Raw genomic sequence first — 26,328 nt, 5'->3', positions numbered from 1 at the left:
GGCTAAACAGGTGGATATTTGCAAATGTGCTGGTCATTATGATGTCGCAAAACAACTAATTCAAAGACTTCTTCTGCAACTTAGTTACCACTTTACCTTATTAACAATGAAGCGATTACAAAAGAACTGGCCTAAAAGTCAGTCCATCATGCAGTGAAGGTGACTGGGAGCTGCTGTCTCTTGTTGCCGGGACAGAAATTAGAGAGCTCACTGCAGTTCAGCCAGCCAGCAGCAGGGCCCTCTGCCAGAATCGGAGCAGGAGCACGTTCCTGCAGATTAAACTCTACCTCAGAGCAGCCTTACGCAAGACATGCTCTGTGGGTATAACGTAAGCTGTCGCCACACACAGGTTTGGGTTACAACATAAACCCATTCTAGACTCACATAAGCAGAATATTTCCCTCCAATAGAGATAACAATATACAAACTTCACAACTTCACAATATGGATTGTGGTTTTTGCACATATGTATATACATATTGGTATTTAACACATTTACAATTGTTGGCTGCTAAAGCAAGATCACAGTGGGTGGTGAAAGCATAATTTACCCAAGCATTGAAAAAATAAATATTAATATGCATATCAACCCTAATCGCACCATAAGCACTTAAGAGGAAAATAGTCTATTAGTCCTATCATCATGATAGCATGACTATGTGTGTTTTGAGATGGCTGCTTATGAGATTAAACTGTTAAAACTACATAAAGGTGTCAAGCACTACTTACAGTGAGGGGAAATAAGCATTCAGACACTTTTATTTAATGTACTAGAAGTGCATAAATCCACTTCAAATTCACACACATAATGTCTGACTTTGTACTCAAAATAGGAACAAAACATATCTATTCACAATCAAAACAAACACAGACAAAGATAAGTTTAAAAAACAAAAAGGGGAAAAAACACATTGACACTGTATTAAAAATATACACGTCAATATATACGTAAAAGTTCTAGATATTAATGCTACACAAAAACAATCTCACGCAAATTGCACCTGGTGTCATTACCATTGATTGGTTTTTAGTGCATGAAATCTTCCCAATTGTGGTGCTTCTGAAAGTTCTCAAGGACAAAATTATTTAACAACATTCGATTGGAAAGGCTACAGAGTCCTAGCAAAGACCTTAAACCTTCCTGTCAGTACAACTGGTTTGATAACATGCGAGTGGAAAGTTCAGAGAACCACAATTATCATTTCCAGGCAGATGCGCCATGTCATTTCACAACACACTCTCAGACTAATAATAACAAAGGTAAAAGAGAAGCCAGCAGCTTCACAAGAAAAGAGCTGCAATGGACTGCACCTCAATTATCTCTGTTTATAAAATGGTCCTGCAATCTGATCGGCTGAGCCACGTTGGAAGCCGTTGTAAAATCCACAATTTACCACGGCTATGACGCCTCACAACCACTGAACTCTGCATCAAAAACCCTTCTGCTGTTAATGGATTAATCTTTGACTCTAACGCTGATCACACGGAGCACCGAGTGAAGTGATGAAGTAAAAACCCGTTTTTGTTTAAACTGAGGGGCTGAAACCTTATTTTCTTATCTAGAACTAGGCTGGTCAGCTGGCCAACAAGATAAAAGATAGCAAACTTGCTAAACAACTACATTATTAGTATCACAGGCTTGAATTAAAGTAGTTACAGTACAATTCACTGAAAAACGGCAATATAAAAGTCTAAAGAATGTCACTTGAATGTCCCACACGCTTCAAGTGCAGCATTTAGATTAATCATAACTCTCTCAGAACAATGTTCTCTGATCAGATGACCAAAAAAAAAAAGTTTGGAAAAAGAAGGATTGCATGTTTGATCCCAAGACAACCACAGTCACAGAAGGAGAAGGTGTGAGCCTCATGATGTGGGGCTGCTTCTCAGCAAACGGTACTGAAGCATCACAGGTCGCTGAAGAAAACATGAAAGGGGCAGTGTACTGGGACACATTAGAGGAGAAGTTAATCTCATGAGCTAAGAAACTGAATCTGGGGAGTAGATGGGACGTTTCAACAAGACCCCGAACATAAAGCCGAAATAACTTAAGTAAGGACGCTCTCAAGCTATGGCCAACCTCCTGACTGGAATCCCATCTAAATATTTACAGTGGATTTTGTGGATATTGTGAATCCATCAGAGGGACGCTTGTAATCTTGGTGAATTGAGGATGAACTGAAAAACTGAACCACAATGCAGCAAAAACTTAATTAATTCTTACTGTAGATGTCTTGATGCTGTTATTGTCAACAACAGCTTTGCAACAAAGTACTAATGGTTTTTTTAAACACATATGTGTTCTGGCTTATGAATCCATACCTTATTGTTCACACATAAGTACAAAGTGAAATGATATGTGTGCAAATTCAAAGTGGATATATGCTCTACAAATACATTTAATAACAAAAACAGTGTCTGAATACCTGTTTCCCCTCACTGTGTGTTAAGCCAAAATCTAAAAGACAGCATTAAATCAGTAAGAGCGGTCATTCACCAGCAGCGGTCCAACAACACACTTATTTTAAGGTCTGATACAATCTACGATTCTGAGATCAAGGTTTGATTTCAGATATTATTTGTGTCAAAAACGTCTTGATTCCAAAGAGCTCTAATTACTATAAAAATTCCTCCAACAGAACTTCTTTCTATTCCTGCCATGGCAAACAAAACAACAAAATAAACCCCTCAGAACCTAAAAGCTACGTCAGAAAAAAGCCCCGTGATTTGGGCTTGAGAGCATGTACAGCATAAACTAGGCCCTTCCCCACCCACTTTACTGTGAAATGATGCACTCAGCTGCATATTTCTGATCACTGACAGTGGTTTTTACGAAAGACAGTAAATGAGAGATGCTCAGAAGAGACAGAGGGGTGTGCATTCGATACTGGACTGAAAACACTACACTCTTATTATTGAGGAAATTTAGAGCAAAATACATTTAATTATGACAACACTTCACCTCTACCTCACTTTCATTTTGTATTTTTTTGTACTTCATACTTTTTCAGTTATTTTATATTTTTTTTGATTACACCTAATTATCCACCTATTGTAGCGGATACAAATTCCTAACTTGGGGCTCCCGAGTGGCGCAACCGTCTAAGGGTTGGCCCTATCATCAGGAGATCACGAGTACGATCCCTGGTGATGCTACAGCCGTCCGTAGCCGGGAGTCCGAGAGAGCACAACTGGCCTCGCTCTCTCTGGGTGGGTGGGATGGCTGCCCTTCTCCCCCCATCACTCAGCGCGATGCTAGTCAGCGCAGGCGTCTGTTAGCTGACGTAACAGATCTGGCGGTTGGCGCTTTCGACGTTGCGTGAGCGGCAGCTCGAAAAGAAAGCGGTGGTTGGCTTCACAGGTCTCGGAGGAAGCCTGTGTTAGCTTTCACCCTCCTAGCGTTGATAGCATCGTGTGATTGGGGTAGTCCTAACCAGCGGGGTGGAATTGGCTATGACTAAATTGGGGAGAAAATCGGGGTAAAAAAAATTCCTAACTTGTACTCTAGTAAGAGAAAGAGTATTTTAAAATACATCAGAGCTTAGAAAAATGAGCTGGTATCTACTTAAAGTAATTTGCAAATATCATGACAAAAATATATGGGCAATGTAAAAACTACAACCAAGTGAGCTTATAACAGAAGGCAACACCCCTGTTTCATATGCAGGGACTGGATAAGAAATTTGTTCCTACGGAGTAAAGTTCCTCTCGGGAACCATCTTCTGAAGAATTACACTCATGAGAACAATGCAGACATATTTGTAGATAATAAATACATGCAGCAATCCTGCACTTTCCTATAATGTATTACAGTACAGCCAGTTTCGTTCTCCAACCATAAAAACAGCTGTGCTGTGAACTTGGGCTGCACAGTATGGACAAACTACTAGTACTGTGATTATATTGCTCATATTGCAATAGACTTCAAAATACATTAAAAAGAAACTGATGAATCAATCATGTGACATTGTTAAAGACTGACCTGGAATATTTTGACCAATATCATTCATTTTTGCTGGATTACATTAATCTTAAGGGAATTACAACAACCACAGCAACACTGACCTGGAACTGCAGCTTTTTCTCTATAATAAAATAGGCTGTGTTTTTGGCATGAAGGGTCATCCAGGGTATTTTATTGTACACTGTAAAAAAGTATGCAGCTTTTAACCGGGTTAACTTAAAATGTTGAGTTCATTAAACCTAATATAAGTTAACAAATATGAAACACAAATAATTCTTCCGTTAATATTACAAGTTCTAGGAACTCCAAATTGCTTGTTTACCTGGTTATGCAGTTTAAAAGCTGCATATTTTTACAGTGTGGGGGAAACGCTGTAGTTCCAGGAGTGCTGCCGTGGGTGTAAGATGTTGGAGATCAGGATGTAACTGGCCAGCTGATGTTTGCTTTGAAACTAGTGATGGACCAAAATTAAAATTCTTGAGCAAAATCGAAATGGAAATAAAAGGTTCTCGTACATATAAATGTTCCATTTAATTTATGCTTCTGAATTAACGTAATAACTCTGACGCTTCAAAGGAGATAATTACCACGTTGGGAAAGAGAACTAGAGGACTAATTTAAATTTTAAACAGCTTGATAAATAATATTAAATATTAATATTCCACTATAACAATGGAAAACAACTTATTTTCTAATATGTAAAGCACATGGATGCTGCTCAAACTGTTTGAATGCATCTTTATATTATGCCTTTTTATTTGTTAGAGTTTGAAAATTTTTCACTCAAAATTTTTGGTGGCCTAAATTTCAGTGCATCCTTATCCAGGACATTCGTTTTTTTGTGTTATCCACTCATTTTTTGCTCAAATAAAATTCCTTATTATCTATTAAATGATTCTGACATGTGAAGATGGACTAAATTTAACCCTTAGTCCGATGTAATGGCAGGGTGACAAAGCAGTACGTGGCAGCTCGGCTTGTGCCACAGGAGCAGCATCTCGCTCTAGTCTTCTACTATACAGACGAAGAAGGCTTTTTTCTGCACACTGAAATAACAGTTTGGGGTTGTTTTATTAAAATGTGGTGCTCAGTAAATGTTAATAAAAGATGTGAAGTTTTTCATCTTTGCTGTTCTGTTGACAAGCAAAAACAGCAACTGCTCCCCACTTCTAGGTGTTTGCAGACATAAGCAATCAGCTTCCTATGGCAATCGTCAAGCTCTAATAAATAAAACCAGATTAATTTGGGACTTCAAAGCCCAAGTAGAATAACTCTCTAAAGAATGATTAACACTAGTCTAAAACATTTCTACAGAACTGTGTGTAAATTATTGTTTGTTTCAGTTTGAATTGTAAAACATTCAGTCACACATGAAGTTGATACAAATAAGCGGATTATAAATTAACTCCTAATCACACAATTGCGCTTCTTAAAAATAAACGTATAGAGAATGTAAGTCTTGGGGTATTTGCATGTACAGTGTATTGACTGTATTGATGATACTACTTCAGATTGCAACATGCATGTGTGACAACTCTGGTAGCTTCACAGATTCTAGAGCCCAGCCTGAAAACTAACCTACATTCTCGGAAAAAAGGTACTAAACTGTCACTGGGGCAGGACCCCTCTTGTCACCAGGGTGGGACTCTCAAGAGTACATCTCAGTACCTTTAGTCAGGGAACATAACCGTACCATAATCCATTGAAATATATATATATATTTTCGTATTAACTTATTTAAGGTTCACAAATGGACCTTAAAACCACTGTTGCACCTTTGAGGGAACATTTACATTGTTTGTACCTTGATGAATGAAAAATGTACCTGAACAGAACCTTTATTTCTGACATTGTAGGGAAACACTGAACTGTGATTGATGCTCACAGCACTTGTAAATGGGCTCACTTGTATATTGCAGCCTCCTGTGATATCAGCACTGCAAAGGCCAACATTGCAATACCATTGCACAAAGATCTGTGCAGCCCTGTGAACATAAATCTGTCATGACTTGCCTGAAGTGTGAAGGGCTGTGAGGGTCTTCCTCCTTCGGGGTCTCTGACAGATCCTGATGTGTTATCAGGCCAACATCATCAGCATGCTCCTGGGGCTCACTCATGGTCTTGGTTCTGCATTAAAACAAATAGTCATGTAATGTTTACGTGCTCCCTTTCTCTCACTCATCCACTCACTCTCTCTCTCTCTCGCACACGCACACCTTTCCTCTATGGAACAAGCAGAGCACTTGCTATGGGCACGCTCATTTAAAAAGCTAAAAAGGTGTGACAAATATCCTCCTGCTGGTGTTGGGAACACTGCACCGCTTCAGCAATTAACACAGCATGCTCTCTTTACCCTCCTTTCCCTTCTTTACTCTAATTGGGACTCTTCATTAGGCTTCACATGGAGTCATCGCTGCGTGCAATGACAGGCCGCTTCCTGTTTTTGAAGGTCAGACATGATTTGCTGCTTAATGCTCCCAAGAGAGGCAGCACACTGCTGCATAGTAAACAGCTAGAGAGGTGTGGAGTGAAGAGAGAGGTGTGGCTCGCCTGTGAAATGCCCAGTTAGGTGTTTTTTTTCCAGTGCCTTTGTTTTATTTGCATTAAAAACATGTAGGCTGAAGCTAACAGACAGAAAAAAGGAGAGCAGGGTGCAGGAAAAGGTGCACAAATACAGCACTCTAGGTTGTTGAATCTGGACAGAACAACCACAGAGTAGGACTGTCACTATCAATTATGTTAGTATTGAGTACCCTATGGATTATTCTGACGATTACTCGAGTGATTAGAGCTTTTTTAAACAAAAAAGTACTGAACAATGTCGTTTCATATCAATGCTTATCCTGGCAAAGACAAAGAAAAAACTTTCAGTGGAAAAATATCAACAATGAAGCTTTAATAAAGACTTTAATTAAATATATTTACCAGGTGGCAAATATTAGTGATGTGCCGATATGGGAATTGTGCACAGCTGACGATACATAAACATTTATTAACATTAAAATGTAGAAATTGGCAATTATCACAGAATTAGCAACAAGCAGAAATGTAACATTTATTTCTGTAGGGTTACAAACTGAGTAATGAAAATAAACAATCAGTGCCAATTGCACAAATTGATGAACTGATTTTTTTTTTAGTTGAGTAATTGAGTAATGGTCATAATCCAAAACAACCTATCAATGAAAGCCAGCAAAGATAAAGTTGAAAAAGTAGCTAACATGATATGTTAATCGCTTGTAAATAAATCCTGTATGTGCGCCCCCACTTTCATTCCTCACTCAAATAACGTAATAACCTAAATTTAGAATAAGTTGGAACAGTGTGTTAAACTAACATTAAAACTTAAAACAGTGACCTGTATTACACTGACACCACATGTATTGTATTACAATACAACAGCACATCATTTGATGTTTTACCCCATGAATTTTATTGTTTTTTTGTTTTTTTTTTCCAAAATAAACACATTTCAATTTTGACTCTTGCAATATATTTTAAGTGGGGACAGTAAAGCATTTATCACTTTGCAACGTTGCCTTTCCTTTTCACAAAAGATGTTTAGGAACTGAAGACACCAAGTGATAAAACCTTTCAGATGCTTTGTCCCGTTCTTCCTACAGAAGTTTTAAGGTACAAAGTACAACAGTAACAGTACGGAGTCTTTATTGTCGCATTTTGTATTTTAAAATGCGCCACGCAATCTCTATTAGAGACAGGTTGGGACTGCAGGCAGGCCAGTCCAGCACCCTCATCTTCTGCAGACAAGCCTTGTAATGCGTGCAGAATGTGGTTTTGCATTGTCTTGTTAAAATAAACATGGGCGTCCCTGGAAAAGACATCGAAGGCAGAATATGTTGCGCCAAATTCTTAATGTCCTTTTAATTGTACCATCACCGAAGTGTAAGTTACCTTTGCCAAGGGCACTGACACAAACCCACACCATGACAGACCCTGGCTGTTGGACTTCCTGCTGGTAACAGCCTGGTTTGTCCATTTTATCTTTGGTCCAGAACACTTGGCGTTCATTTCTTCCAAAAAAGACCTGAAATGTTGATTTGTCTGACCATAATACACGTTTACACTGTGTGATGCTCCATCCAAGATGCCTCTTAGCCCAGAGAAGTTGGCAGTGCTTCTGGACATGGTTCACATAAGCCTTCCTTTTGGCACAGTAAGGTTTAAATTGGCATTTGTAGACATAACTCCACATTGTAATGCTTGACAAAGGTTTCACAGAGTAATCCAAAGCCCATGTATTTATATCGCTTAAAGATGAATGACAGTTCTTAATGCAGTGCCATCTGAGGGATCGAAGAACAGTTATTCAGCTTATGTATGCACTCTTGCCCTTTACGCACTAAAATTCCTCCAGATTCCTTGAATCTTTTGATTATGTTGTGCACCGGAGAGGGTGAAATATTCAGATCTCTTCCTATCTTTCTTTGAAGAACTCGGCTCATCTTTGCTCCTAACCGGGCCTTTCCTGGATGCTGCTGTTGTACCAAATCATGATTACAATCACCTGTTAACATCACTTGTTTCAAATCACATCATTATTTAATTATTCTACCTCATTATTAGCCCTAAATTGCCCCGTCCCAACTTTTTTTGGAATGTGCTGCAAGCCTTAAAGGTAGAAACTGATGTATATTTACAAATGAAATGAGGTTGATCAGACAAAATATGATATCTTGTGTATCTGCAGTCAAAGTAAATTTTAGAAATACGTGCTTTCTTTTTTTAATTGACATTTTCCATACCATCCTAACTTTCTCTGATCTAGGGTTATACACAATTTACGTTAGTCTTATAGAAGACACTGAATAATAAGCATGAAAATTAATAAGCCTGGGGTTCCATAGGTTAATAAGATATAAGTAGAAATTATGCCTTTATAGGAGAACAGTAAATCTCAGGCAAGTCAGGAGGACACTGTCTCTGGATCAGTGCAGATATAGTGACAGGACAAAGCATGTCTCTGATCTTCTTCATGATGACGTGGACAGAGCTGTCCTAATAGTGAAGGTTAATCGTCGGTCTGCCCCTCCTCCAAATTAGAGCATGTTTACCAGGCAACGGCATCACAGGATGACTGCTAATCCATTTAGCCTAATCAACTTAAGCTCTGCAGCTGCTGGAACCTCCCTTAAAGACACATTGCACCTTTTAAAATGTCTCTCCCCTCACTTTGCACTTTTCGCTGGCCGTCGCTTACTTGGAAACAAGACGCAAAAAAGCACCAGAAGCGAAAAGAGGAAACCATGTTTCTTTCAGCTTGTTTATGTTGTGTCTGGTTTGAGTCTAGACTAAACAAAGCCTGTTAAGAAAGTCAGAACAGGTCTTATGTGTATCTGTGCACGTCCATTGTTTTCATCACTTTTCTCTTGGCAAAACAAAAGCTGTTTAACTGTCGTCCCTTTTAAAAGAAGGAATACTGCAGTGCAACCAATAAAGCTGAAGACTGAACAAAGTCAGCCTAAATAAAGTCCACTTGGCGAGAGTCGTTACTTAACAAGTCCCTAAATTAACTTGGCACAAAGCGATACAGGGAAATGAAGAGCCCACTTAATTTTACCTTTAGTCAAAACAAGAAAGATAGAGAGGAAGGTGGAGGTGGAGAAAGAGAGAGAGAGAGAGAGAGAGAGAGCGAAAGAGAAAAATAATTGTACTTCTAAAGCATAACAATGCAAAAATGGCCTCCTATTGGCTTTCACAGGGCACTTCACGAGCCTGAGCTGCCTTTAGAAACTTCAATATACAGCATGAAGTCAATATTTTCTAACTGCTAGACAGTTTTCTGAACTTTACAGCTGTTTTGAAAGTGAGAAGTGATGTGCTTTGCACAATCCTTCCTCTCAACTTTTTGAATGTTATCAGTGACGACTGCTTTCCACTTTCTTCCCTCTCAGACGTTTAAAAATGTTTTACAAGGAAAAGCGGACTATTCCTTTAAGAGCATCACACACATAAGGCCCCAAAGAGCCATCTCGGCTATTTCTGCAAAGCTGTACCAGGGGAGCGCACTACCAGGGAAACTACTGAAAATGTGCACCATAAAGACTGCTAGGAGCTAAAATAAGGCACGAACCGATATGGGAATTCTAGGCCGATGCAGACACCTGATACTTTTCATGTACATATCTACCTAATACTGACACTGAATGCATAACAGTATGTTCATCTGCATTGCAATGATATGTAACATTTATTTCTACAGCTTTACAAATGCAGTTAAATGAATGAAACGCAGACAGTTAGGCACAGTAGCCCAGCAATGCCTGAGCACTCTGCTCCTCTGTAGTACAAATGAATAGGTCATCAAACATTGGTTGGAAATATTGGTGTTGATCATTTTTTAAAGCATTTATTTCCTGATATCAATATGGTTCTGATATATTGCGCACCCCTAAATAAACAGTAGCTACGCGACCCTCAGGTAGTGAAGCTGCAAAGCTGATTAGCTAATTAGTAATGGTAGCTAAGTAGCGAAGAAAAGCTCATTCATTATGACAAATTCTAAGCATTTATGTATACTTATAAGACTAAGTACAAACTATTTTCAAGCTACTGTATAAGCAGTTTTGTTTACTGAGTAACATTTTGCAGCTACTATTTCATTTATTTGCTATTTGATGATTAAAAAAGAATCTAACCTGCTAACTTAACTCAAGTTATTGGGAACAGTAGCTGAATCACACTAAATCACTTGCATTTCACACATCGAGTACATCGTAATTGAATGTGCTTCAATAGCTTAACCGTTTCCAAAGCTCTCCTCAAGGAAGCCCAGTATTTACAGTTGCTATTCAATACCTATCCTAAATAATTAACCCTTTATTGTATTAAATGTAGGTGTGCTGGTGATGGAATTCAGCAAATCCATGTAAAGGCTGGAAAGCAGCACAAACACAGCAATCTGTGTTGTTTTAACCAAGACATAAATAACTTAAGTTTTACTGTATTTATGTTTATTTGCATTTTATAGAGTGTATTATTTGAATATTATATATTGTTTCGTTGGCAAAATCACACTTACTGTCCAGACGTTTTCTTAGCTGATCTATATACCCTAAAGGTGGGTAATATGTAAAAAGGATTGGTGCCAATTGTTATACTAGGGAAGCCTTTGGTCCACCCAAAGTGCTCTTTGGGGAAGCTTCGGCTCTGGGTTTTCTTTCTCTCTCTCTTTTTCACAGCAACAGGCTGAGAACAGCAGCTATTACTGCAGGAGGCTAATGGCTCCATTCAGACCGAACATCTGCAAACAAACAACTGCACCCCTGGCATTTGCAGCAGAAAGGAGCCCTCTCTGATGGATATGCCTTAATGGCCCATTTCCACCTGGAGCATGAGGGGCAAGCAGGTGAATATATTTGCCCACACCTCCACGTTGTGTGCCGTTCCAGCCAGGGCTTTGTTGCGCCAGGTGGTGGAGAAAAAAAAGAACACACAAAAAGGACTTTGTTCTGTGGGACGTCAACAATGCTTTGTTCACCTCTGTAAACGCTGGAGGGACTTCAAAAGCTCCTTTTAATGGTTATCTGAGCTGGATCAAGCTTTGGGACAAATGTTTTTGTATAATGATGAAAGAATTATTAGCACAGTGAGGGATAAACTGTGTTCAGGTCCCTAAATTAAATGTCTCAACTGCTGTGCTGTCAAAAAAACACCTGTATCATGACTGATTAAATTTAGCTTATATACAGAGGACTTTCTGATCTAATCCTCTGCTGAACTTTCAATGAAACATATATTTAGTACATCTACCTGAAGTACAGCATTGACAATTCCAAAGTATGTTAAAGGGGAATCCCACCAATTTTTCAAAACATCTGCATAATTCAGTGGTTGAAATATAAACAGTCGTACAGAGTGGTCTGATGTGAAGCGGTTCCTTTGTAGAGAAACCTACCGACTCAGATTTCTTTACAGTGGTGGTGGTAGGAATCAGGGGCCACACAAATAAAGCCATTCAATTGACTATCCAGAACCACCAGTGACCCTGCAGGTGTCTTCTGAGTTTATGTGTAATGTCAATGATGGTAAAATATCAGTCAAAAAAAGGAGTTCTTCGGGGTCTGTTTTGCCTTAGAACACCCTTCACGTGTCCATCCACCATGAACAGATTAAAATAAGTTGATTAAAACAGGTTTTAGACCAGAACTTTACCACAATCTGCTATAAAACACCAGGCCACACATTCATGGCCATTTCCATGTAATAACATTACGTTAGGGAGCTTTTAGAGGTGGCTGTCTGGTTCCTTTCACAACCACTGTGAACAATTCTGACAAAGTAAACTTCTCTAGAACGGAAAACTTCACATCAGTGACTTTGTTTACATCTTAACCATGTAATTATGTAGAAATTTTGGAAAATCAGTGGAGCTCCCCTTTAAAAGAAGTGGCAGATGAGAGTAAGTGGTTCGAGATCTGGCTTGAGGGGTCAATAAGGTCATTTTAAACTAGGCTGATGGAAGTTTCAGTCAACCTATACGTTTCAGAAGCATAAAGTCAAGTTATTCAGTTAAAAACAGAAAATATTACAATATAAAGACACAAACGAAGCCAACTTCAACTGACTATCATGAGGAGCTCGCCTGATCGCAGCTCAAGTCTGGCATCATGACGTCACTGTGAGAGGAGACCTTCGGTTAGAAACACGAAGCGAGTGAATGTGACAGAACCGAGCCCGCATATTTACGTTTACGTATTTACTGTCACGTTTGGCATTATATTCATACCATCTACACCGAAGCAGCGCCTCAGTGTCTTGGGTTTCATAACCAAGTAGCACTGCACAAGGCGAGACTGGGTTAGGTTACCTCAGACACAGGCAGTTCTCTATTCCGCAGAAGTCACGCACTCCGCGGAGGTGTGTCGGCATAACGGCACCGCTCCCACATGGTAACGGGACGCAGGAGTCAGTTTTGGCCAGCCGCGTAAGATTTCGCTCATTACTCCGGTCTGGGGACGAGCTGAAGGACGCCAGCGGGCAGTTCTTCCCCAGTAATCCCAACGCAGCCGAGTGTTTACAGTCTGCCGGGTGGAAGAGCGCTCGGAAAATCTGTGGCGCCATCTGCGTCCTTCAGCGGCGCGCGACAGCCACTTCCCGCGCTGAACGGATTCTGTGCTGCGATTGGCTGGTAAAGTCCCGCCTCCTGCGCTAGGATTGGCTAGTATTTTTCCTCACGGTCAGCGAGGCAATCAAGAGTGTCCGTCTCAGTCAAGACTACACGACACTCCTCCCAGTGAACACAACCGCTACGAGACACGCCCCCTAATAGGAACACAACCACTACGAGACACGCCCCCTAATAGGAACACAACCACTATAAGACACGCCCCTAAACAAACATATCTACTACAAGACACGCCCCTTCATAGGAACACAAGCACTACAAGGCACGCCCCCAAAAGGAACACAACCACTATAAGACACGCCCCCTCATAGGAACACAACCATTACAAGACACGCCCCCAAAAGGAACACAAACACTACAAGACACGCCCCCAAAGGAACACGTCCCCTCATATGAACACAAGTGCTACAAGACACGCCCCCAACCACTACAAGACACGCCCCCAAACAAACATATCCACTACAAGACACGTCCCCTAAAGAACATAACCACTACGCGACACGCCCCCAAAAACAAACACAACCAGCACAAGACACGACCCCAAAGGAACAGAACCAATACAGGACACGCCCCCAAAAGAACACAGCCACTACAAGACACGCCCCAAAAGAACACAACCACTAAAAGACACGCCCCCAAAGTAACTCGACCACTATAAGACACGACCGCAAAGGAGCACATCCACTGCAAGACACTCCCCAAAAGAACACAACCACTACAAAACAAGCCCACAAATGAACACAGCCACTACAAGACACGCCCCTAAAGAACACAACCACTATGAGGCACACCCCCAAAGGAGCACAGCCACTACAAGACACGCCCCCAAAGGAGCACAGCCACTACAAGAGACGCCCCCAAAAGAACACAACCACTACTAGACACGCCCCCAAAGGAACACAGCCACAAGACACACCCCTAAAGAACATAATCACTACGAGGCACACCCCCAAAGGAGCACAGCCACTACAAGACACGCCCCCAAAGGAGCACAGCCACTACAAGACATGCCCCAAAAGAACACAACCACTATAAGACACGCCCCCAAAGGAGCACAGCCACTACAAGACATGCCCCAAAAGAACACAACCACTATAAGACACAACCCCAAAGGAGCACAGCCACTACAAGACACGCCCCCAAAGGAACGCAAACACTACAAGACACGCCCACCAATGAACACAGCCACTAGAACACACACCACTAAAGGACGGATCCACAAGACACGCCTCCAAACAAACACAACTGCCATAAGGCACGTCCCAAATGAACACAACCGCAAATTACACACCTCCCAGACAAGCACAAACACTATGAGACACTCCCCAAAATGAACACAACCGCTGCAGGACACACCCATGTCCAGTAGAGGCTTCAGTTCATATAACTTACTGTTAAGACATTTTTCTTAATTTAGGTCCCTTTAAATAGTAAAGCTCTTTTCATTTTTGGATACAAATGCTGTAGTTATTCACCCACTTATTGAAAATAAAATGAAATAATAAGAGCGTTTCTCATAATTATGACTTGTATGCCATACTAATGAGAAACTTTGATAGAATCTCAATTATGACTGCATCTCAACAGCGAGATACTCATGATAATAAGTTTCCCATTATGAGACAGTATCTCAGTTATGACTATACTTAATTATATTTGACAGTAGATAGACAGCACATAGCAAATAGATGAAGATAGCATTTTATACTATCTCAATTATTATGATATATTAAGTTATTATTTGGAGATACTGAGTCATTATCATGGCAATGTTGAGATAATAAGGTATAATCCTAAGGTATACTCCATGATGTGGAGTAAGCTGCCTGTTTACAATAGTTATGAGGTAAGGTTTTAGCCTACAATGTATTTTTTAAAAACATTAATCGCAGAGAGGTACACGCAGGGCGTTGTATATTTTTAAGATTTACTGTCATCAACAATGCATATAAAGCTCATGTGGGTTCACTGGCTATTGATATACTAAACAAAATAGCTATATTTGAGTTGTAGACATTGTGTACGATACACATCAAACCACACAGATTGGTGGATTTCTCTTGAGTTGAGCTGCTTTTTAGCCTTCCTGAACTCTAAAAGATTGAAGATTAAGTGCTTAATTTGAGCTTTGTAGTATTAAATATTGCGTAATTATAATTGTATTGTGAGTAAAATGACAATGCCCTGAAATCAACAGTGAAAATGCTACATACTAAAACGATATTTACCAGCATAAAGCGCACCGCATTACAGCAGCAATGATTAGAGTTCATACTGCTTATCATCCATCTTCTAAGCTGCTTATCCTTCTGGGTGCTGATGCCTATCCCAGCGTTCGTCGGGCAAAAGGCCGGAAACACCAACAGGTTGCCAGTCCATCACAGGGCAGACAAATAGACAAATACATGCACGCACACAAACACACACACACAAACACACCTAGGGGCAATTTAGCATCTCCAGTTAGCCTGACTGCATGTCTTTGGACTGTGGGAGGAAACTAGAACACCCGGAGGAAACCCACGCAGACACGGGGAGAACATGCAGACTCCACACTGAAAGGACCCTGGTTGCCCGGCCGGGGAACTGAACCCAGGCCCTTCTTGCTGTGGTCCACTACACTGTCTTTGCCCACAGATTTAAACTTAGGACATCTTTATTTTTGGATATATATTATATATTTAAATAAGTATATATTTGTGTACAGAATTAGCAATCAAAAACTACAATGAATGATATTCAGTGTTTGACATACTGTGCTGCATCAAATCCAGTTAAACAACAATCATTCTCTCTTTATAATTAACGTGCAGTTGGTCAGTGCTCTTTAAATACGGATGAATCGCAAGACATGCTCCAAAAAAGGAGTGTTAATGATAACAAAAGTTATCACAATCATAATCAAATACTGTCATATCGCCCAGCCCTACACAGAACTCACTAAGAATAGATCTGCAGCTTTATCAGTGTCGTATCATTCCCCGAGTCATCATGGTCATCACTGCTCATGACTTCTGTAACTACATTAGCTCATTCTGACTCACCAGCACACTCTACAATAATCCCCTACAAACCTCTACCTATCAGCACACTGGGTTTCTCAGAACACGCGTATCAGCTCACAGTCCAGTGAGGATGAAAATAAATCTAAAATGAAGCACCAAGATCTCAAAAGGGCAGAAGAGATTAACGTACTAAAGGAAAACATCTGACTCATCTTTCCTAGCTCAGTCAGAGGTTAAGAGGCAACAATCACAGCATCACTTACCTTCTAATAGTCAAAACCGAGAGGAAGTTCACACTCATGAATCAGAATCTTTTTATTTCATATGTTTGGCAGAAATCAGTCTCTGTGGTCTGTGAGCTCACAAGAACTGACAACCTCTACAGCAGAGGTCACTAATAGGCGGACCGTGGTCCGAGTCCGGACCCAGAAGCTGCCCTATGCAGACCTGGACCTATAACTGCTAAACTATGGAGAATTATTTAATTTCAACAGGGTGGTACTATTTTATTCGGCGTAACATTTCTAGTCATTACGGTGTCGACTCACAGACCAATCGCATGCGTTGTAAATATCACACGTGACGCTACTCAGCCAATCAGATCTGTGCATTACAATGCGCTCTGAGACACGAGTGAGTGACACCACACACAGGGGAGGGACGAGGCGAGAAACAGCAGTCAGAGAAGAAAGTGAGTCAGAGTAAGTAAGTAAGTAAGTAAGTTATTTATAGAGCGGTACAGCATTACAGAAAGAAATCAGGGTCCAAGCCCCCATGAGTGTCGCCAGTGGCGATAGTGGCAAGGAAAAACTCCCTAAGAGAAACAGGAAGAAACCTTGAGAGGAACCAAGACTCAGAAGGGGAACCCATCCTCCTCTGGTCGACACCGGATAATAAACATTGTTAGTACAAAAATTGGGAAAACAGGTGGAGCAATGATTAATTGCATTAGTTTAGTTTCAGAGGGAAGTTATTTCACAAGGTGTGCTCTAAAAAGAGAAAAATGACATTAAGTACTGTTGAAATTGATTTGACATTCAGTTGTTGACTGTATAAGATGTTGCTATACCTGCTAGGCCACTTCGGTAAACAGTATATGGCACTGAGTCATGATGCAAGTTAGACATTATGATGTTCTGAACCTTTGCTTGAGGACATTTCCTTTAACTGGACCTTATTGAATTTCAAATAAATATCCCTGCTCTACAGCCTTCATCAGACCCAACAGCCATTCTTGTGAGCTTGTCTACATGTACTACTTTTGATCAAACACGGAAAACAAAGATTTTAACCTAAAGATTTTGATCCAGGAGTGAAGATTCACACCATTTTCCTTTTTTGGAATGGATAAACACACTTCTAAGCCTGACTTGCCATCTCATTGTTTTAGAATTGTTATAATTACTCAATAACAAAAGTAATTGATTAAAAAGTGCCCTCTTGATGAATCTGTACTACCTTGTAATGTGGAAGATGATAAAACACACACTTTAAATCCTCCTAAAGGCTGAATAGATGGATATATGTAAATGATTTGGTTTTTCATGACATCACAAAAACACTGAATTTAAACTGGGTTGTTTTTAAAGCTTAGTTTCCATATACGGACCATATGGGCCGAGGAGTGAAGAGAATATTTCATAAATAACAGCGTTTACATACTACATCAAACGCTTTTGCTTCAAAAATGCAAAGAAAATATGGTTTTGCTTGATGTTGGCCCTTTAACCCATCTCATGATCTGTATCACATTGTATTACATGCTGTAAAAATACGTATTTTTAATCAATAATGTACTTTCAATCTATACTTTAGGTAACAAGGTTGTTCTTCCAAAACAACCTCATCAGTATCAGAGCATCGACATCACAATACCATTGAAAATACAGCAAAAACAATGAGAAAATGTACTTTACTTCTCACCATGAGCTTCAGGAAATTTGGATAATGAACATTTCTGTTGAATATGTGACTTTCAGATATTCCGGATGTGTCATACGGCTGAATGTGGCCAGGTTGAATGAATATTGAGGGATAATTACAATGTACATTTTTCAGCGCAAGATGCTATACTGATTCACACATCAATGCAAAAACAATATTTGTGCAGTATTTAAATGATAAATTATAATCATTTAAAGTGTAGTTATAGTGGGCTGAGACAGGCAAAATACCTGACATAGGTTTCATGGATGTTATTTTCTGAAATGTAATGTTATTTATCTGAAGCACGCTTATAGGTTTCTGTACAAGACACTTTACCTGGGTTTAAAATGTCTAACCTTCACTTTACATTCATATTTGTAAATGTAATATCATTAGGAGACCCCATAAGTGCAATAACCCTTTTATATACATTTGTATGCAAAACCTCTGGTCATGTTTTGTGAATATAATAATACTTCAATATGGCATTTTCTGCAAAACGCTGGTGCACAGTTTCCATTTATTTGCTGAGTTTAACATATTTGAAAAACTAAAATATGAACTGTAACTTTTCTACAGCCCACATTTTCTTTTCTATTTTCCCAACATGTCAAATTCAGCAAGTAACCAGTAACTGTGCATTAAAATGTGCAGGTGTGTGTTCACTGTAGAGGATGTGTGACTTATATTCACAACTTTAAAATCAACAAAACGTCATCCGACCAGGGGCACCAAAACTTCTGCACATGACAGTATTTATAAACTCTTTTTTAAAGTCTTAAGAGTTTATCTTTGCAGAAGCAGATGTTAGAATAACTGAAATGCCATGGGTTGTTATTGTTTTGTTTAGCCCAGTTTTATTTTGTCAAAAACTGATCACCAAAATAACTGAATTCTAATAAATGTAAACCAGTGAGACAGATAAACAGGTGCATGTGAGGCGAGGTGTAAACGGTGCTGTTCTCACCGGTTGCGTGCGTGAGAGGTCCGGGAGCTGGGGGCATGGGGCCGTCTCCTGGTATCAGGCCCCTCCGGTGGAGCCTCAGGGCTGGCTGCGTATATAGTGCATCCCATTAAAACCCTGAATCTCTACGGCAAAGCCGGAGCACAGCAAGGCGAAGTGTGTCCTTTCACGCCATCGAAGCGGCCTCACCGGATCCAGAGTGGAAAAGCCATTGCCTCAGCACATCTCCCTCAACCCCCTCTCTCTCTCTCTCTCTCTGCTTCCCCCTCCCCCCGCTCAGGCATAATCAGATTTCACATTTACTTCTCCACAAAATCATCCCCCTACATAATCTCCACAGCTGCACACAAACAGCTCCTATTCGCACGGGCAGAGAGAGAGAGACAGAGAGAGAGAGACAGAGAGAGAGAGAGAGAGAGAGAGAGAGAGAGAGAATTACACAACTCAAATGGGCTCAGGGACTACAGCTGTGCACATGGCTTAGGCACTGACCCAACAATGAAAAACAATTACCCTCTCAAAGATATGACTGGCGTCATGTGACACTCCCTCAGTATAACAGCGACAGGCTGGTATGAATAAGCAGAAAAGCCTCAGGCTCACTTATGAGTGAAATATGAAAGGATCTGCCTTATTTCCAATAATTCAATTATTCATGGCCTGTTGCAACACTGAGCCAAGCTCAATCGCATTTGTGTTCCCGGTAATGTGCAATGGGTGAGAGATTAAAGGATAAGAGCGCATGAAGATAACGTAGTGCAGGAGAGAGAGGATAATGGGTCGAGACTGATGCAGTGCGGATGGGTGGCCTGCAGACACGACTGGATCTCACTGTCAGACTCAGCCTACTCAAATATCTTCTTTATAGCCACAGTCCAGACCAGGTTTGGGCCAGCTAGCATAAACCTACACACATCAACACAAGAACACACAAACTGTACACTTACAAACAGGCCTATGTTTCACCACTGTCCAACGAAAACAAGTACAAAATAGTACGAAAAAGGCTAAACATTCTGAACTCTAAACTGATGTAAAGAGGTTTTATTTCAAGTGATTTCGGATCATTTCTATTGAGCTATTAATTATGAAAAGTTTAGAAACCATGTCACAAAGTTTGCAGGGCTTAAAAAGATGCTTAAAATATCAGACACAGCTCCAAAAGTCAGTATGTACATTTACACAGGTGATCTAAGATTAAATACTTTTCCCTTATGATTCTCTGATTTTTCTTCTTTATCCTGTTTTATTGTCGCTCTGCGTCTTTGAAACGGCTCATCACAAAACCAACTTTCAACATTTGAAAAAATATTTTTAATATTAAACAATATTAATTTAAGAGGTTTAATTTAGGAATTTGCATAAACAGATTCATGTTTACTTTTTATATCATTAATGTTATATTACATATAAAAAAATCTATATTTTATTTACAAAAATCATTTGTCAGAGATTTTGGTCACTGGTGTTATCAGGACTCTTATGTTACATTAGCATGGTATTTTCAGCTCTATTAAATTGTTTCTTTTGGTTGAGGCTCGTCAGAGGAAGCATCTCAAGGCATGAGAAGGTGAGTCACACTCGCTCACTATATTTCATTAATTTATTAATAACTTTATTTATCAGGCAGCTTAACTTCTGTGTGTCACTGCTGTTATGTGATTTAACCAAAATGTCACTGGAGTCACCGTCACTGGTGTTACACCATATTCATACAACACCAGTGACTGTAAAATATGTTTGGAATTAATCTCCTTTTTGTAAATATGATAATAGCAAAACTGAAATGTGGAACACGTCTATTCATACATGATAATGACAGAAATCCTAAATGTATTCGATATGTACAAAATCAAAATCATATCAAATTTGTAAAGGGTTTTTTGGAACGTGTCAAATGCAGAACCTTCTAATCCTAAGAACTCACTTTCTGCTTGGATTTATAAGGTTCTATCCAGCAAAACATCAAAATAAACAATATTTTTAAGGAACAATTTATTCATAATTTATTTTAAAACAAAAACAGTCACTAACAGTGTCTACATTATCAGCTTTCTATGACATTTTTGTAGCATTTATTCTTTTTTATTTTTACATTTTTTTCTTGTTTTAGAACAAATGATCTTTCCCTTATTCAAAAAGGATTGCAGATTAACCATAAAGGTCATTGCTAAGAATTTTGTCCAGTGCAGAGGTCAGTTTGAGGAATGATTAGTTTAAGCTTCCTTTGGTCAGACAGCAACCAGTGACTGCAATAAACTGTCCCAGTAGCAGATCAGTCTGAAGGCAGTGTGAGGGTCTGTATCAGAAATGTGACTCTAAAACCAAAATGTCTTATTTTGAGAGAAAGAAGAAGAACAGACAGATGAATGAAAGTAATGTCTGTGTTGTAATTAAGACCCCATCAATTCAAATGTTTCCTATTTTTTGAGAGTCCAAAAATGCAGACAACTTAAGAAAAACACCTCACATAATGTTAAGAAGTCGTCACAGAATATGTGAATAACTGAATTTTGACAAAAACGTCAGATAGAACCTCTTAAGTGGGACTAAAAGCTCAGCAGTGGAAATTTAAGCACACATTTGACACATTTCGTTCAAAACTAAACTGGCTTTTCATGATTTTCAGTGCAGACTTGTTTGAGAACTGACAAAATATGAATGCTAGCCAACAAAAAAGGGTTCTGGAAAGCACGTTTACACTAATCAAACCAGGAAAATCTTTTAAGTCAATCGCTGTTAAAGCGGTAACTAGACTAAACCTCCTCAGGTCTAATGAGGACGAGGTTTTAGCGACAGAAGCTGCCCCTTCAGATGAGCTAATGCTAAAAGCTAACAACGGAGGGAGCCAGAGCAAAGTTGTGTGGCGAGTAGGACTCGTCATCTTTTGCACTCATCTCTTTTAGCAAACTTTAATGAAAGAATAACGCGAATGTTTTAACTAATAAGAGTGCTGCAGTCTTACTGAATCTGACTGGGTTATTAAGCTAGCTGTCAGCAGCTAAGCTAAGGAAAGCTAAGTAGTTAGCTAACTGACCCAGAGACGTTATAAATGAGAGCCGTCACTGAAGCTGTTGAAATACCTCTGCGAGTGCAGTAGAACAGACAGAACAGCCTAAAAACACAGTTTTCTATGTGTCACTGAGCCAAACGCTACAGACTTCTTAGTAGTTCTTGTCAGATTTTGCCACTGATCTCAAATCTGTTTTTGAAACTGTAATCTGACCTTCAGTTTCATGTTTATAGGTCTCCCATTTAAGACAGGAGCCTGGGGCCGTGTTCCAGAAACTTCTCAACTCTGAAACCTTATCTGTTTAGTCACCATGACAACTTCAGTTAGGACTGAATTTAGGACAGAAGCCGTTACAGAACAACAGTTCTGGAGTCCATAATCTTATCATTAACTCCAGATAAGAACACAGTATTACAGAAACATCCTAACTAGACTAAATCTCCTAAAATACTGTCCTAACTTTAAGATAAACCCAGAGGTGTCTTAACTCCTGTTTTAACCATCTGTTTCTATCATTTTATGATCGGTGCTCCGACTTGAGTTTTCTTTTTCTAAAGGAGGAATAACATTAGCGCGCTCGGCTAAAGCGTTTGGGGAAACTGAAACAGGGAGTGGCGGCGCCACTACACAGCACAAAGCACTGTCACTATTTTTTACGTCAAGTTTACTGCACTTTACTTTTGTTCAACCTACTGTTTTGAAGTAATTGTCTGACAGTCAGTGTGTAACGTAAAGAATTGTCACTACTGAAGACACTTTTTTGCAACTAAGCAAACTGTCTTAATATAAATATGATGATTTTGTGTGTGTGCAGCTGTTCAAAGCTGTTTGCTAGTCATGTACTGGTTAGCGTTTTTGAGTAAAATTGTCACCTCTGATACAGTCACTACTGAAACATCTGGTAATTTTTAAAATTTATTTATATTGTATTTATTTAACCTAGTAGTACAGTAGTTGGTGTGTATATATGTATTTTTTCTGTTCTTTTTTAGTTGTTTTAGGAGTTTGTTAGGGAAAAAATTGAATGTTTAATCATTTATTTTAACAAAATAAACAGAATGAAGGTTTAGGGTCACTCAAGGCAAAAAGATTTTAGTCTAAGATCCATGTCAGTTAAAAGTCTAAAATGTGATTTCAACTCTGACCATAAACCAGTTTGGTATTCACACACAGTGTATAGCAGAGAAACACAGTTAAGAGTTTGGGCTGAGTATGAAGGAACTCCCAGTCTGAGAACGAGTCTCACTCCAGACTTCATTTACAACAGAACCTAATGGGAAGGTGCTGAAGCAGCTGCCCATTGGTTTGTATTGAAACTGTTTCAATCAATAGTTTAAACCTTTTGAAATTACAGAGAAACATCCATTATTGTCCACAGCAACTGACTGTATGCTACAGATGTGGCAGACAGGGATCAGGTTAAACAATGCTGGAGTATTCTTTAAAAAAAAAGTTGTCTTATTACAAAGTACACTAAAATGATGAGGCCAGTAACACTTTCTACTCAGATACCAAAGAAGGAAGCCACAATAGGACAGATGTGATTGTCTCATAAAAAGATTTATTTTTTTTGCCTAAATGTACAAAGGCAAGTTACAGTATTGTATAAAAAAAGAAATATGGTAATGTACACTTTACATATAAGAGGACAGTCCAGTTGGGAGCAGGAGGATTTGAGTGATTAACGGCCGAGGAATTATTTCAAACAAAACCATAAAAAATGTAAACATCCTTTAGTACCAGTGACTGATACTTTGTGGGGAAAAACTCTCGTTTGGACAGAGACAGGGGTGGGTGGGGAAAGGTGGGAGTCCAGTGTGAAGAATGATGCAAACCATGCAGAAGTGCACGGCTTCTACTGCGAAGATATCAAAGGATGTCAGTCAAGCACCATTTGAGAAGTTTTACGGAGTACAGTGCAGACAAACGTGATCGCAAAGTGGGACCAAAGCTCTTTTTCAGGAAACTGAAACGAGAGCCTTATAAATGAGTCCAATTTTCTCGTCAGGTTCTTGCAGTGCAGAGTATGTAAACCCTTAGGATGAAGACCCAAACAGGCCCAAAAACTCTTAACCAGAAGATCTGTTGAAACCCATTTCCCGCTGCGTTCCATGTACCTTGGTGTCCTACTGCTGAGGGCTGTTCCTTTCTGAAAATGAAAGCACTGCCTATGAGATCGAGGACATGGGCCGAGAGATCACTCATAAGACGTTCACGTAAATCATCACCTACAAACCTTTCCGGCACTTTCACATAACTGACTGAAGATTTTAGGGATCAATTTTTATTTTTCTCAACTTGAACAATGAGATTTTGGGTATAAATAGTGGGCGGAGTCCTGATGCTAATGCTAACAGAGTTTGGAGTGGGCCCTATTGAGTTTTCCATTAAAAACCAAAAAAAAAAGGTGTGTTACATCGATACAGAGATATGGTGAGTAGGTTAGAGGACAATTTGGAGAGCAAAAATAAAACAAACTAAAAATCTCAGGATCATTTTTATAACGTTAAAAAATAGCACTGAAACACCATGGATGGTTCTCCAGTCGCATTTTTAAAATAATTCCTCTGTACATCATATACAGACACCATATTATGTGTGTGCAGAGCAAGACAGCAATACAATAGCAAAAAAGGTGTAGGAACAAAGCTCGCTTCGCCTGAGGAGACACACCGTCACATTTCTAGTGCTATAGTACACCATGCTGACCAACATGACACATACCTGCTGAGAAAAACCATGAAGGGCCATGAAAAAAGAAAAAAAAAAAATAGAAAAAAAAACGTCTAAAGTTGAGCTCTCATGTTTTTTCGCAACACAGTGGAGCATCACATCATGATAAGCATCCAGGAAAGGAGGGCCCCATGCAAATAACCGCAGAGCAAACTAAATTACTGGGCCTCTTCTGGTGTCACTCAGCCAACAGGTACATGACATAAGACAGGCCACACGCACTGTTCTATAAAAAACACTCCGTCACTCCGTACCCATTATACTTCATCACAACGTCAACTACTCACTTGAACGTAGCTGGTAAAGAGAGCACACCAGGCCTCGCAAGCCGCAGAATGAGAGAACATGGAAAACCAAGCCAAAAAGAAGCTGACCTGAGACCAGTCAACTCGCCCACCATCAGTGATGCGCTACCTAAGAGGCTCCTGCTGGAACGCTGCAGCTCTGAAACAGAGCGAGGTGTTTCACTGGGTCCAACTGTTCTGCAGGACATCCACAGAGAGTCATGTCGGTCTACTAGTAGCACTGCTTGTAGACGCTTGTGAGAGACTGGGCATGCACCTGTCCAAGAGCAAAGTGACTGAAAGAGCATGGTGTGCATCACTCTAATCAACAATAAAAGCAATAACGCCGCCTGCCAACTACTTAAATAAATACTTGAGCAGAATTTCCTCAATCCATGAGCCGAAACAATGAAACGTAATCGAGATTAAGAACATGGATACTGGCATTTCCTTTGCGCTGAACTGCGAACTTAGTTGTGGGTGTTGGGAAGCAAAAAAAACAAACAAACAAAAGAAAAAACAATGCTGACCCTCCTGAAAACATTGCAAAACAAAAAAAAGAGCAGTCGTGAGGCGGCAGCGATGAGTAGGAACTATCGCCGGAGAGACATTTATGAGACAATGTCGAAAAGAACCAAGAACCTGCACCCCTCACTTGTGGATCTAGAACACATTTGCGAAAACCAGGATGGTTAACGTTTCAATTAGGATGTGCACTCGATTAAAAAAAAAAAGAACTTCAACCATTTCAACGTGATAAACTATGTTCAGTCTTTATCTTCTTTTTTTCACCCAGCAGTCCGTGCCTCTCCAGCCACACTCCGCATGTGGGGAGTGCAATGCAGTCAGCCACTTCCACGAGTGGGGATCTTTCACTTGATTCTCTTTATTCTATCTTCTTCTTCTTTTCTCCTTTCAGTGACTCCTCACTTGTTCACAAATTCTCTGAGAGAGTTCGGTGGCCGGCCGGGAGAGGGCGGGGCAGGATGGCTTTGAACCTGGTCTCACAGTCCTCAGTGGGGTAACGAGGTACGGATGCTAAGAAAACATCGGTCTGCCACACATTCCGGCAGAAAAAACAAAAACTAAAAATATAGAAACACCATTCAACTGATGTCTAAATGAACTCCATATACTTCCCCATGTGATCCAGTCACATGTGCATTTGTAAAGATGAGGTGAGGCAATCAGGGCTCCCTGAAAGAAAGGAAAGCAGAAACACATACTTAACACACGCTGAATATCGGGAAATATATACAGAATTTAAAAGCACATTCAACCTACATTCTGTCAG

At 39.8% G+C, this 26,328-nt stretch overlaps 2 protein-coding genes across 4 annotated transcripts in view; both read right to left on the bottom strand.

Annotated features, from left to right (window-relative positions):
- The window catches only part of gramd2aa (GRAM domain containing 2Aa), a 44,558-nt gene extending 25,143 nt beyond the window's left edge, over nt 1-19,415 (bottom strand). The window contains exons 1-2 of one of the 2 annotated variants that reach the window (XM_036586802.1): nt 19,008-19,415; nt 5,978-6,091 (exon numbers count right to left, since the gene is read on the bottom strand). In XM_036586802.1, coding sequence (XP_036442695.1) covers nt 5,978-6,091; nt 19,008-19,114 — 221 coding nt within the window. In that variant the 5' untranslated portion in view covers nt 19,115-19,415. Of the gene's footprint in view, nt 1-5,977; nt 6,092-12,791; nt 13,046-19,007 lie in introns of those variants that run through there. The other variant, XM_036586801.1, reaches the window with a different exon arrangement.
- Nucleotides 19,416-23,558: 4,143 nt separating this feature from the next.
- znf609b (zinc finger protein 609b) overlaps nt 23,559-26,328 on the bottom strand; it is a 59,516-nt gene continuing 56,746 nt past the window's right edge. For both annotated transcript variants that reach the window (XM_036586029.1, XM_036586028.1), the window contains exon 9: nt 23,559-26,231. Coding sequence is in view for 1 of the 2 variants with exons in the window: in XM_036586028.1 (XP_036441921.1) it covers nt 26,222-26,231 (10 nt within the window). In the remaining variant the exon portion in view is untranslated. The remainder of the gene's footprint in view (nt 26,232-26,328) is intronic.

Source organism: Colossoma macropomum, unplaced genomic scaffold (assembly GCF_904425465.1).
Source record: "Colossoma macropomum unplaced genomic scaffold, Colossoma_macropomum, whole genome shotgun sequence".
NCBI lineage: Eukaryota > Metazoa > Chordata > Actinopteri > Characiformes > Serrasalmidae > Colossoma > Colossoma macropomum.
This window is presented reverse-complemented; position numbering and strand designations above follow the sequence as displayed.